General features: G+C 45.9%; 1 protein-coding gene across 2 annotated transcripts in view; it reads left to right on the top strand.

Moving 5' to 3' along the window:
- The window catches only part of LOC147706290 (sodium-dependent lysophosphatidylcholine symporter 1-B-like), a 138,565-nt gene that overhangs the window by 74,563 nt on the left and 49,294 nt on the right, over positions 1-14,708 (top strand). For both annotated transcript variants that reach the window (XM_086932736.1, XM_086932737.1), the window contains exons 9-10: positions 1,818-1,901; positions 3,483-3,566. In XM_086932736.1, coding sequence (XP_086788862.1) covers positions 1,818-1,901; positions 3,483-3,566 — 168 coding nt within the window. The remainder of the gene's footprint in view (positions 1-1,817; positions 1,902-3,482; positions 3,567-14,708) is intronic.

Here is a 14,708-nt window from a genome sequence, read left to right as displayed (position 1 = left end):
GACTGTCTTGTGCTACAACTCCCCTTTGAAAGAAGTAACAAGTCCCATTAAGAACTCTGCTGCAAGATAAAGAATGGACTCACCTAAGCCTCTACCCATTTAGCAATTACTTGCACAAGCCATGTAGTGAACTTGACCTGTGTGGATGCTCGTCCTTTACTGGTAGGTCACTGTAGTATTTTGAGAGCTGCAGTTGCTGTGCTGGGATGCTGAGATGGGTGGGTACTGTAACCACTGAACTAGAGCACTGTGTTGGTGGGTGTGAGAACTATAGGATATGCTTTGAGCCTATAGTGTTATAGAGCCCTGTAGCTGAACCGCATTACTGTGTGTAGTATTACGTTTCTCTGTACTAATAAAGTATTTTTCATTTTCTAAGACAAGTACTGGGCTGGTCAGTATGTTATTGTGTCTTTTAGTTAACTGTTGAGGTCTTAGATCCTGCTTCCGACACTGTTCCTGAGGAGCCATTGACTGCTCGCCTTCACTACCTAGAGAATAAAGTGCGGAAAGGGTTTCTTGCCCCAGTTGGCACACCAATCGTAGGAATGACCCAAGGGCAAGCGAGTCAAATGACTTCAACAATCACAGTTGTAGCCCAGAAGCCCCTGCATGTCCTATGTACAGCGCCAAGACACCCTAGGGTATATGCTGCGCTTTATAAATGCCAATAAATAAATAAATAAATATGCCTCCAACCAGGTACGAAAATTATATTGATTGAATCGTTAGTCCTTGTAGCAATACTGCAGGAATTCACGTCTCCCTTGTGTGCCTGGAAAATCAGTGACCGGATTTAGGGTTCAACTTGGGCACTTCTCATAATCCAGGTGAGTGGCCTCCCATCTTATGTTAGTTGGGTCTGCCCCCTCCTGTAAGGGATATGCAAATGGAAATCTCATGTCCTGATCCACTGTTTCCTGATCTCTGCAAAGTAAGGGCCCATACTTTTTATCACCTGTTGCAGATCCTCCCAACTATGTGGTAAGATCATCTACCAGTTGTTGGTGACTCTGGCATATGACTTCCCAGAAACTAAATTACTACGGTAACCATCCACACCCATGAAACTGTTTTAGGCCAAGTCACTATATAGATTCTGTTATGTACTATTTTGTGTACAAGCCTAGTGTAGTTTATCCAAGTCTGGTTACCAGACATGTTCCTGATGGAATCTTTTGGGCATCTTCTCATCTCATCTATTTAAAAACCCAAAAGCCTGGGATGTCCAGACAGACGCTTTACATTTATGCACAGATTGCTTTACAATTCAAGTACAATATACTAAGGCCTTATACAAGGCTTTAGAGATAACAATGTCTGACACAACACAGATATTGAGTGGTTTTGAAATGTAACCATTATACATTCCTTCCTATCCTATTCCCCTTTCAGCTTCTAACCCTTGTCTTCTCTGTCTGTTTGCTTGCCCCTCCTTTCTCTGACTTTGTCTGGCTCTCTCTTCAATTAGTCTGCCCTTCTCTGGCTGACCTGCTCCTTCTACCCCACTCTCTCTTTGTCCTGGCTCTCATTCTATCCTTCTCTCTCCCTTTCTTTCTCGCATGCTTCCATTCTTTCGCTTTCTTCCCTCTCTCTCCCCTTCTGCTGTCTTCCTTCCTTTCCTCTCCTCCTTCCCTCCATCCCCCTCTCTGTATCCTCTCCCTATTCCCTAGCATCTTCCTTACCCTAACCTGTTCTCTCTCGCCTACTTTCTTTTTCTCTATTACTAGCTGTTGTTCTTTCTTTCCCTTTCCTAGAACTTGTCAAGTGGTACCATCTCTGCACACTGACCTGGGGTCTCTTCTTTTCTTCTCCAGCTTGCACAAGGAATCTTTGCTTTCTTTTGCACTCATGCAGCTGGTCTGGCAGGGAGTTTCCAGCACCTTGTGCTCATCATGCTGGTAAGTGTACAAAGGCCCAAGGGATTAGTGTCCCGATCACTCTAATTAGGTCCATTCCAGTTTCCCTCGAACAGTGCACCTTTACATTGGGGCACCCAGCATACTGTGACCAGCTCTATCTCAACATGCTTTACATGCACAAACTCTATCCCATCTTTCTTGTCACTGTAACCCATTGTCTCCCACCATCAATTTCTCTGGGACCAGTTCTGTCACAGCATCTTTTGAGAAAGTCTGTCTCTGGCCTACTAATATCAAGTTTCAGAGGTGTTCGAAATGCCACCATAGGTCATTGTAAAAAGGGAATTTTATAGAAGGATTCTGACAGTAAATACAAAAGGCGCCTATTCTTTTTGGGGAAGGGAGTCTTTTTCATTAGAGGTCTCCAAGTGTTTGATAGACAATCACCCTGGCCATCAGGAAACTACAGTGGTTTTCTATACCCACCCATATCACTTTCAAAATGTGCTCCCTGATCTACAAGGCAGTTCACTCTAGCTTCACACCATATTTAGCAAACAAGATTGACTGTAAATGTAACATGCAAGACAACCAGTAGTCTCATTCCCAAACTGTAAGTCGAGAAATGCCGGAAAGAGAGAAAAAGATGCCAAGCTTTCTCTTGCTATGCTCCCAGAGTTTAGAATCCATCTCAGCCCAAAGCCACAGGCTGTTTCCCTTCCATAATTATGGAAAGTGCTGAGGACTTACCTCCACACTCTCAATTTCTTCCCTCCCTCCCTCCCTACCTTGTTCCCCCTACTCGCTAACATATCTCAACCCCTGCCATAGTGTTCTATTGCTACCAGTTTTTGCTGCAGATATGCAAACTAAATGTAGAGAAATGGAGAGCAAACTCTCTTTAATGTCGCCAACCGGCCATGCATCTTCTCATTTGGGACAAAGGATGTTTGTTAAAACAGATGGTGGATTGTGACAAGGCGTTCTTACTGGGTTTAGTTGGGCCTCATTCTACAACTAAACTTGAGATGTTCTAACTCCGAAAGGAACAGCAGGTCCCACATGACAGGGCAAAACCACCTTTCCAATCCTTACCACAAACAAAGGGAGGTGGAAGCAAGTTCTCGGCCAAACCTGTTCTGCTGATGGCTCACTGGCTATTCTTCACTTCAGTCCTAGGTCTGCACGCTTGAAAACAATTCAGGTGTTTTAAATGATGTGACAGGCGGAGTGAGAGCACATAACCTCTTGTGAACCCTCTACAATGAATGAGAGAGGAGACACTCCTATAGTCAGACATTGCCCTACATGTTCTATAAGAAGTAAATCCTAGAGATGGGGTGTTTTGCCAGAACTCTTGTCTCATTGTCTGTCTTATTTTTACATGCCTCATTGCTCAGATTCAACCCCTTATGCTCAGGTGACCGCTCACCAGCATTACATGGGGCATCACTGTGCAGTGTCCTTCACACTTCTGTCCTCCTGTGACAGCTGTTTTATAGCCACTGCACCTCCATGACATTTCCATGGCCTGTGACAGCACACCGATGGGAGGTTCTTGCATATGGTGAGCAGGTGACCTCCTAGTATCTGAACATCTCCTGGTTTGTATCCTTACAGGTGTCTGCCTCGCTCTCCCTTCCATTTTGGCAGTGGTTCCTGGTGAAGTTTGGAAAGAAACCTGCTGTGATCGTGGGCCTGTCCGTGAGTGTCTTTCTTCTCTTTTTCTTTATCACTGTAAACACAGCCACCTCTAAACTCCATAGACATCTGGGCCCAATGGTGGGAATGCTTTCAGATTACTCCAGGATCTGACATGTATGGGAATGTCTGAATATTCTTACCCCATCCTGACTGACTACCTCTTTTTAAGAATCACTTGTGGATTATAACTTTGACCTGATTTGCCTTGTAACTGCTATCATTCACTTCATCTGAGTTGATGATACTTTAATTAAATGCCAAGGAAATGTTGTGTAAAACCAATAAATTCCAGTGACAGAGAGAATGTTGGAATTGCTGGTTTATCCAGCTGTGGCTCCTCATTTAATTTTTCTTTACTCTTACTTGACACCGTGCCAGGATATCACTCAACACTTTGTTTCAAATCTTATTTTCCACCTTTTTTCCGGTTCGATTCATATGGAGCATAAGCTTGAACTTGTGTTGCCAGGAAGAATACAATAAAAGCCTTTACCTCTGCGTCAATTCTTACTCATTTGCCTCCTGTGACTGTTTCGCGTCTATGCCAGAACTACATATGTAGTCACAGACTGAGGGATTCCAGGTCAATGCTCTGCATTGAAAGAAAGGATTATAAGCCAGTTTCCTTTGACATGTTCAGTTGTAAATATACCACAGTGACAGAGAGATTCCAAGTTAAGTGACAATCAGGGACCGGGGGGTGGGGGGTAAATGGTAAATTCCATTGAAGGACATAGGTATTCCATGTCCAGTGCCCTGCAATGAACAATGGATTCTATGATGTGTCATGTTTTGACAGAGGAATTCCATGTCAAGTGCCATGTGATGATAGGGGAGAGCAAAAAAGTGATTGGTGGTATTCTTGAATTAATCCCATCCACTGGTAATAACTCGGGGCTGCGTCCTAGTACATTGTTTTTGCCAGCTATGCAACTCTAGATAAAGACCAGCCACATGCAAGTCCGCCTTGCTCCTGCTCTATTAGTAACAGCCCAGGCAAGGCCCCCACGGGATGTAAACGCAACCAGCCCAGACCAGTTCCGGCCTACTTAGACGTAGTCATTGATGTAAAACTTGATTCCTGGATGGCCTTAATGTGACAAGATTGCCCAGATGTGTTCGGGTTCTCATTGTGCCATCGAACTCAAGATGAGTGAGGGTACACCACTCCTGGAAACTGAGGATCACTGAACCGCCCAGGCACATACTTGTATGGCCCTAACATGGGCACATTCAGTATATGGCATATAGAAGATCCCTGGTTAAGAGTAGTCTGTAGTTGCAGTTTGGCTGTGCTCAGGTTTGCATTTTAGTTAAACAAGCATTTTTGACCATTTGAGTTACTGTGATTACTACATTAATCTTCATTCCATGAAATGGGTGATGGAACCTTGCAGTCAGTCCCCATTACGTAGAAATGTCCAATGATCTCCCCAGGTCTTTTATATTTTTTTGAGAAAATATCTACTTTGCTTACTGCTGTCCTGTGTGTTTTGGTTCCCTAAGCACCTAACCACATTAATATTCTTAGACTTGACACAGTTTAGCTCCCTGTCCTTGCACTATTATGGCACCACTAGTAGCTCTGGCCACTCTCTCCAAAGCGCTAAGAGACCTGCTGGTGATTATGCGCTATATAAATACCAGTTAACATTAACATTAACTTGATATTACGCAAATTTTGAGCTTTAGCATGCAAAGTATATTACCTCTATTTAACTTAACAGGGACCTTTAATAGTTCTCTAATAATCATAACAAACCATTCTAGCTCATCATTTATTTTCATTCAAATATTTCCCTTTGTTATTTTTTCATTTCATAGTGTATCTACAAAGTAACTATATTTTACCTTATTAAACGGCTCCTCTTTGTAAAATGAAGTTGGTGTTCTCCTCCCCAATACTGTTCACCAGCATTACATCTTTCATAGATTCAAATCCACTGTGCAAGAATTCTCCAGAGTTTCACCAAGAAGCTTTTTGCATTGTAAGTTTTTTCAAGGCCACTCAATACTGTGCAATCCTATTATACGATTTCTCTTTTAGCAGCAGAGATTCATCTACCTATTCAACTCCTAATTGAGTCTAGGAGCATCCATGCGGGGTTGTGAGGGAAAGCATGGGGACTCGGCCGAGAATGGAGTGGGCTGTCGAAGTTCAGACACACTGGATGCAGAGTAGGAGTTTGGACTGTGAGGGCAAAACCGAGGCTGTATAGGCAGAACTCCGTCAACTAGTCAGGGCAGACATCCGCAATTGAGGCAAAGCAGCAGGAGGGTGTTGTGGGAGATCAGGGGGCTAGGGTGAGAAAGTGGTGGCATTGTTGATTGGAAGGCTGTGTTCATACACCGGTGGACGAACAGCTGTAAAGGTAGATTGAGGCAATGACCTGTGAGAAAGCAGATCATGGGACTGTTGCTGGCCAGAGTAGGGCTACAGTTGTGAATAAGGAGTGGTGACCGACTTTGGGAGAGACGGGCATCGAAAAGGTTGAGGCAGAGCAAAGTCACTGCTTTGAGGAAAGGGGCTTTGTGTGGGCAGTCCATGTAGGAGGAGTCAAGTACAGCAGGCTAAGCAGTGGGCTGTCTGGTGAGAACAGCTGTGTGAGGGTGGCAGAGCAGATGGACGCAGAGGCAAGCTAGAGCAGATTAATGGAGCACCAACTGGGTCCCTCTCTCCACGCTAAGGGAGAACTTAAAGAATTGCTTCTCCATTTATGGAGCTGATAGGGGCAAGGCTGACTTTCAGTAAAGACCCTATCTACTGCTGGCCTCATCTAGCCTTGCAGCCCAGATAGGACCAAGCAACAACCTTGACACTAGGGCTGAACCAGCATCATGGTCTTGATTAGCTGCTAGATCTCAGCCACAACCGGTGTTGGGCAAAATCACACATGCTGTGACAGATCCTCAAAATTTTCAATACTACAACTCTAGCAAAGAACCTTTGATCAACCCAGGACTGATCTGCGTCATTCATCTCGTCGTTGTGGCGGTGCTTGGATTGTTAAGATATGTGTTAATCTAACATGAGATAGACCACACTCAATAAGGCTGTTTTAGTATCTTCTTTACGTACATACTAGAGATTCACTACACAGTCTCCGTTGAACCACTCCATGAAGACATACTAGAAGGGGGAATTGTGAGACTACAGACATGTTCAAGATATTCCATCCATCATGTAGATATGAAAAAAGTTATTAGAACCTTCCCCGTGTCCCCTCTACCTCCCTGTGAAGTCCATCCAAAAATCATGCTTCCTCTAATGCATTTTTCTCCTCATCCACAAAATCTGTTTGTTTAATTGATCATTTTAATCAATCAATCAGGGGTTTATTAAGCGTGCTACTCACCAGTGAGAGTCTCAAGGTGTGGGGATGGGGTGCTGCTCCGGATTAGTCGAAAAGCCAGGTCTTGAGGCTCCTCCCGAAGGTGTGCAGAGTGGGGGAGCGTCGGAGGTTGACTGGGAGCTTGTTCCAGGTCTTTGCTGCAACGTAGGAGAAGGATTTTCCGCCTGCTCTGGTGCTGCGGCTGCGTGGGGTCTCTGCCTGGGCTTGGTTGGTGGAGCGAAGGTTCCTTTTGGGAACGTGAAAGGAGACTCTCTCATTGAGGTATTTGGGTCCGATGTTGTGGAGTCCTTTGTAGGCGTGTGTGAGTAGCTTGAAGGTTACCCTCTTCTCGATGAGGAGCCAATGGAGTTCTCATAGGTGCCGGGTCATGAGGACAAGTCTGGCTGCAGTGTTCTGGATGCTTCGGAGCTTGTGTAGCAGGGTTTTGTTAATTCCATCGTAGAGGAAGTTGCCGTAGTCCAGTCTGCTAGTTACGAGTGTGTGGGTGACGGTCTTTCTGCATTCGTGAGGGATCCACTTGAAGGTCTTGCAGAGGGAGTTGAAGCAGGTCGATGGTCGTGGCGGGTCATGCTGAGGGAGGAGTCTAAAATGATGCTGAGGTTCCAGGCGTGGTCCATCGGGGTGGAGGGGGTTTCCGAGGGCAAGGGGCCACCAGGTGTTGTCCCCCGCCTTGGGGACTGTCCAAGGACGAGGACCTCGGTCTTCTCCGAATTCAGTTTTAGGCAGCTGTCGCTCATCCAGGCTGCAAAATCTTTCATTTCCTCTTGGAAGCTGAGTCTGGTGTCTTCGGGGTTCTTCATGAGAGAGAGGATGAGCTGGGTGTCGTCGGCGTAGGATACTATGCTGAGTCCATGCTTTCTGACGATGGCGGCGAGGGGGCCATGTAGATGTTGAAAAGTGTGGGGCTGATAGAGGCTACTTGGGGTACTCCACAGTTGATTTCTGTAGGTTCGGAGAGGAAGGGAGGGAGTCTGATCCTTTGGGTTCTGCCGGAGAGAAAGGAGCGGATCCAGTCGAGGGTGGTTGCTCGTATACCGGCGGCGTGGAGTCTGGCTGCAAGGGTGCAGTGTGAGAATTTGTTGAAGGCCACGGAGAGGTCTAGTTAGATGAGGGCCGCAGTGTGGCCCTGGCCGAGGAGCATGCGGATGTCATCAGTGGCGGCAAGGAGGGCGGTCTCGGTGCTGTGGTTGCTGCGGACACCAGACTGGGAGGAGTCGAGGATGGCTTTCTCTTCGATGAAGGTGGTCAGCTGGGCGATGATGAAGCTCTCAGTGACTTTAGCTGCGAAGGGAAGGAGAGAGAGATCGGCCCGTGGTTTTTTAGGTCCGTCGGGTCGGCCGAGGGTTTTTGAGGAGGGGCTTGACTTCTTCCTGCTTCCAGTCATCAAGGAAGATGCCAGATTCGAGGGAGATGTTGATGGTCCGGGCAAGTTCGGGAGTTTTGGCGGCTCTGTGGTAGATGTGCGGTGGGCAGGGGTCCATGGGGGCTCCTGAGTGGGTGTTATTCATGGTCTTGGTGGTGTCTTCAGTGGTAGCAGGTTTACAGGTGGCGATAGTCAGCCAGTTGGTGGTGGTGGAGAAGGGGGTTGTGTCCGGCACTGAAGTTGTCGTAGAGGACCTTGATCTTCAGGTGGAAGTAGGAGCTGTGCTTGTTGCAGAGGTCCTGGGATGGAGTGACGTGTGTGGCTTTGCTGGGGAGTTTAATGAATTGCTGTATGATGTTGAATAGTTCTTTTGCGTTACTTGCGTTGAAGGTGATTATGGTCTTGAATAAAGGTCCTCTTGGTGGCTCTTATGTGCTGGTGGTATTCGTTAACGGAGTTCCTGTAGTTGTTCAGGTCCTCTGTCGTTTTCTTGCGCCACCAGAGTTTCTCGAGGCGTCTGCAGGAGCGCCTAGCTTCTTGGAGGTCGGTGGTGAACCAGGTGGCCTTCAGGGGGCGTTGATTGACGGGGTGGCAAAGGGCGGCGAGCTTGTCAGCGCAGCTGGAGATCCAGCAGTGTAGTTCTTTGACTGGGGAGTTGGTGTTGGTCATGGCAGAGAGGGGGTTGTGGAGGAGGGCGGTGTTGACGTATTCCTCTGTGATCTTGAGCCAGTTCCTTCGGGGTGGGCGCAGGGCGGGTTTGGGTGCGGTGATGGTGTTGAAGGTGAAGTGTACGCAGTGGTGGTCTGTCCAGACGGGCAGTGTGGTGTGGCTGAAATAGATGTTTGTCCCTCCTGCGAAGATGAGGTAGAGGGTGTGTCCGGCTCTGTGGGTGGGAGTGGTGACAAGCGGCTTCAGTCCGAGGTTGGCCAGGTTATCAAGGAGGGTGGTGGAGTCGGGGTCGCTGCAGTTTTCGTGGTGGAAGGTCAGGTCTCCGATGAGGATGTAGTCCGTGGAAGTGATGGCGCAGGGTGCGACGAGGACAACAATGGTGGTGGTGGAAAAGGAGTGAGGCCCAGGGGGTCTGTAGACGGGGTCATGCGCAGCGTAGTTCTGGGGCTGATCTGTAAAGGAGGTGTTCTGTGTTGGAGAGGGGGTCGCTAGTGCTGGAGGTGGAGAGTCGGAGGGATCTCTTGTGTGCGATGGCGAGTCCTCCTCCTGGGCGGTGGTGGCGGTCCTTTCTTTGGATCTTATATCCTTCAGGGATGACGGTGGCGATGTCGGGGCATAGGTGGCGTTGGTCCATGTTTCCATGAAGAAGGCAACGTCTGGCGAGAGTGTGTTGAATAGGTCCCAGATCTCTGTGGAGTGTCTATGGAGGGAGCGTATGTTGAGGAGTATGCACGTCAGGGCTTTGGTGGTGCAGGCATCTGTTGTGGGTTCAGCAGCTATGGGGGGGCTGTTGATGGCGAAGGATAGTCAGCAGTCTCGGTAGGAGAACTGGCCGTGTGTGGTTTTCGGTCTCGATCTGTGGCAGTTGTTCCTTCCGGGGTTGAGTGCGAGGAGGGCAGCTGAGTCGTAGCGGCAGATGGACAGAGAACCAGGGTCCCTGATGCTGGCCACGGACATGCGCAGATGGGCTTGACAGCGGCGCGGCCGCCATTAAGTAGGGGAGGAAAGCGCAGGTGGGTGGGAAACTGGCATGGGGGAGGGGCCGCGTGGGCAGCAGTGGCTGGAGGACGGAGGGCAGGGGGCACAGAGACAGAAAGGGCACAGAGGACTCCATTACTGGCAGAAAAGAAAACTAAAGAAAACGGACACAGAAAGAAGGAAGACAGGAAATGGCACTAAGACAGGAAATGGCACAAGGACGGACACAGGTACAGAGACAGAAAGACGTCAAAATGCCACTAAGACAGACAGGCACGGGCACAGAGACAGAAAGATGGAGACATGGCACACAGACCGATACAGGCAGAGGCAGAAGAATTACCCAAAGACAGACACAGACAGCAGCGGCCAGCAGAAAAGCAAGGCTCTCCCATTGGACCACCATGGATGAGGCACAGTCAGGAGCCTGCGGGTGGAGGAGGGCCTCAGCGCCTACCTGAGCAGTGAAAGGCACTTAGGAGCGGAGCTGCGGGGGTAGAGCTGGCAAAGTATTCCAAAGTATTATTAGATTCATCCTTACTCACATATGTATATTGCGTTAGATTTCTTTCTGCAACATTTCCCTGACCTGAAACAAAACCATGCAAGGTTATGCTTCACTTGGTATAATTGATACAGACTTGTACCTGTTATTCCTCGCTATATTAGAATATGTTTTATGACCGAATTCAGTGTTAAATTTGAGACAGTGATTCAAACCTACCCCCTCAGATTTAGGCACAAAGCCTATCGAGTTAGATAGTTTATTTACACAAAAAGATAGTTTAGGCAAGGATGACTTCTGTTTATTTTTTTAAACATGTTTTGCCTTCCCAGCCAACTTAAAAATATAAACATGTAACCATGTGTTCATACAAGCAAACCTTTATCTCTGCATTACTGTATGAAGTCATGTACCACTGCCTTCAGGTTTGCTTTTCCCCCTATTCCCTCTCCTCACGTCTGAAATTTTCATCTATACTTTTCTCTTGTGTTGTAATATAACTGTTTGCTTGTGAACTGTAAAGCGCTTATATACCCACTGGTGATGTGGCGCTATATAAAACTATTAAATGAAAATGCTTGTGTTAAGTTTAAACGTTGTTCTTTCAATCCCAGGTTTACTTAACAACCCGGTATTTGTAAAGCACAAACTAATCACTCCTAGCGCTGGGGGCCGTTGGGAAGATTAAGTGAGCTATTGCCCAGAGTCACATGGTGCTGAGCTGGCGCCGGAGATCGAACCGTGAGCCCTGTGCTCCAGAGTCAGCCGGCCTGGCTGCTGCACCATACCTCTCTAGAGCTCAGAGAGTAAAAATGTATTGCAGCACAAATTTCTTATGATATTCGAAAGCACTCATAAAGCTCATAATCTGAATGTCACTTCTAGGTTCTGGTCAAGGAGCACATTGTCTCCACCTTAGCAATGATTGGTTGAAGGTTCTTGCCCCCAACCTTATAAACGTTGTCAGTCCCCCTATCCCACTAGAGACCAGCATACTTCTCTCCGACTTCAGTATGAACCCCCCCCATCTAAAATGCTCTTGCCAGGAGTAGTTATACCTGGCAGAATAATAGAGATAACCTGATTTAGGACTCAGGATAATTTCATTCAGTAGTCCCTGTAACAATTGTAACACCTTTTTAGGTCAAAAGTCAAAACTGTCCAGTCAAATGCACCCTGATAGCTTAGCTCATCTTATTCCTGAACGGCTACCAGTCAATATCCATTTGCCAGCTCAATAACGTTTCAAAGTTCTCTAGGTCCCAACCAGTACAGCACATAACTGCTTGACCTTCTCTCACAGGTTGCTGGGCCCGATAATCTGACTCTAGCATGGTTTTCGATCTTTCTGTTCTGACCTAGACCAGGACATCAAGAGCAAAGATGCACACCAGGGCTCTCTGCAATCCACTACTTTTTCTGATATTCACAGGTTTCCTATCATGTTCATTTTCAAAACTGTTGTCTTTCTTACCTCACTTGTGGATGACACAGATGCCTTCATGCCATTGGCCCGCTGAACATTTTTCAAGAGGTTGCAGAAGACCTTCATATGCAAGTGAGGTTAATGCAAAGAGTGGAGTCCATGCAAAGAGATGCGAAGTGGAGTCAATCAGGGGACCCCCAAACACCTTCTCATGTCACCCTCAATTATATAATGTCAAACTATTTGACCCCGGCACTGATTTCTCTATTGCTGCTTAAAACCTTGGAGCTCCTATGGTGAGCAATACAATCATGAACTCATAAATTCATGCCATCAGTGTAAGTCGAGCTTTATCATTCGTCACCTGAATTCCTTCCTTTCCTCCCACAATGTCTTAGTCCATTCTCTGATCCATTCCAGGAAGCCAGTTGGCATTACTGCAATCCCCCTAAATGCAGAGTGCTCCTTACTACCCAGTTATTTGTCCCAGAACATGAGATCCAAGCTCAAGTCTCTCATTGATCCTCGAGCTGACCTCTGACCCAGTCTGCTGTTCTCGTTCAAACTGTTTTCTTAGGCCCACAACCTCCAGAAACCTTGGAATTTCAGATTTGCAGTCACTGATTTTACACTTTGGGATAGACTTCCACTGAAACAATACCCCTCTGTGTGGTAATCCTTGGCAGGAATGCCATCAAGACTTTTCAACTCACTTTTCTTTCTTGTAATTTGATCCCAGCTCCCTCTGTCTAAAACACCCCTGCTGCAAGTTGGTAAATCTGTTAATCAGCTTGATTTGCTTTTCATTGTACATATTACAACTCCTGGAAATAAAGAAATGAAATAAACGTCACCTATTGCAAGAGTCTGTAATGTCTCATATTTGGTTATCAAATGTAATCACCTTATATTGAGATTCTCAATTCATCACCTTTCACAAGCCTTAAATCACATGCACCTCGCAGTGTTACGTGTATGACCTATGTCTGCAAGTGTGCCTTCTTGCTAGGTTCGTTCGCCCTAATATCATTTTTACTAGGTTCTAGAAATCACCTAAAATAAATCATTTTCCACAATGTGAAAATGATTCTGTACTTTTGCACCATGCCTGTGTCAATTATAAATAATCTGCGTGTTCTTCCATGTAGTGGTGGCTTTAAAAATGTTTTATCTATCTTGATTTGTTAGGTGTGGGCAAGAGTCGGCTTTAGCTGTTCCTCACAGATGTAGTTATAACAACAAATAAAATACCCATTGAAAGAATGCAGAATATTAAAGAATAGTACTTTGAGTCAGCCCTCTTCGGCCATTGAATTATTTTTCCACTAATAATAGTGAGCATGTGTGTGTGCATCACTCATTAAAAGCCCTAAAGAAATATGACCACATCTTAACTACTCTAAAGGAAGCCCACCGACTCTCCTTGCTGGCCTCCACTAACTTCAAAGAAAGCTGCAACAGCTAAAAAAAGGCTTCATGAATGGCACCTTTGCCTATCTGACTATTTGACTAATAAGCTCATAATCTCCAGTGGTTCTCAGCACACTTGTATCAACCAAAAAGAGCGGGACCCCACACACACACCAAGGGGACAGGGTACCACTTACCAGTAAATTCAACAAAATTCTGCTTGGGGTTAGCACCAACATTTCTGACAGTATTCAAAGCTCAGCACACACAAAAACTGCATTCAAAACCACTTACTCACAATAAATGGGTTCCACAAGGATTGAGAAAAAAATGACTTTAATAATATATATAGACCGTTTTAAAAATATATATCTTCTTTTGTGCTTAGCATCCAAATATATCTTAAATACATTAAACACATACCGCCCACAATAAATAATAATACAATAATCCTACACATAAATCTTAAACCACCTTCTTTTAAAAAATAAAAACTCATGGGAGAATAATTAAAACACATCAATTAGTCTATGAAAAATCTGCATGTCTGTGATTGGTGTCCACAGGGATCCATGATCATATCAGTCTCTCATGTACGGTCTCCCAGTGTACAGCAGATTCTGCATATATGTACGTTGACTCATTTCGGTAGATATATTAGTTAAAACAACCTTCTTAAGGACAACACAAACGGTTTTATATCCCACAGATTTTCCAAAAACATCTATGAGAAAATACAATGACCTAATATTAACAACATGAATACTACAAAATACATTGCACACTTGTATCCATAGTCGTGACACCATTAAACTGGACCATGTGTGCCAACACCCTGGCTCCATTCAAGTGCAACCCAATGGTAAGATCCCGACCACAGGCCAGCTGGTACACAAAATAACTTGGGCTGATGAAACAACGCTGCAAGCAACTAGAGCACAAATGGAAAAAACGTCAAGACACCTCAAAGAAATTTTTAATAAAGTCAGCCCTAGCATGCTACCACCAGCAGATAAGAGAACCAAATGCACAACTCTTGTAGATTACATTGACACTAGCGCTAGCATCAGCAAGTATAGGTTCGCCATCATCAAAGATTTCACTGCACCTCCTGCCACCTTCAGCAACATCACCCCTCTCAAGACTTTTGCAACAAGTTCTCATTCTCCTGGACCTCTCTGTAGCATTTGACACCGTCTCATACCCCATCCTCTTCAGGAGCCTGCATGAGGTTGGCATCTGAGCATCTGCTGTCCACTGGATCTGCTCCTTCCTAATGGATAGAACACAAGCTCTCAGCTGGACACATTCCTCTGAAGTCTGCAAACTCCTCTAAGGAGTGCCTCAAAGTTCATCACTCAACCTCTCCCTCTTAAACACATTCATGATCCCTCTGGGCAAAGTCATCGGCGTGCATAACATTAACATCCTCTGCCTA

The sequence above is a fragment of the Lissotriton vulgaris genome, chromosome 7 (assembly GCF_964263255.1).
Source record: "Lissotriton vulgaris chromosome 7, aLisVul1.2, whole genome shotgun sequence".
In the NCBI taxonomy this organism is placed as follows: Eukaryota; Metazoa; Chordata; class Amphibia; order Caudata; family Salamandridae; genus Lissotriton; species Lissotriton vulgaris.
Note: the sequence above shows the minus strand (reverse complement) of the source record. Positions and strands in the feature narration are given on the sequence as shown.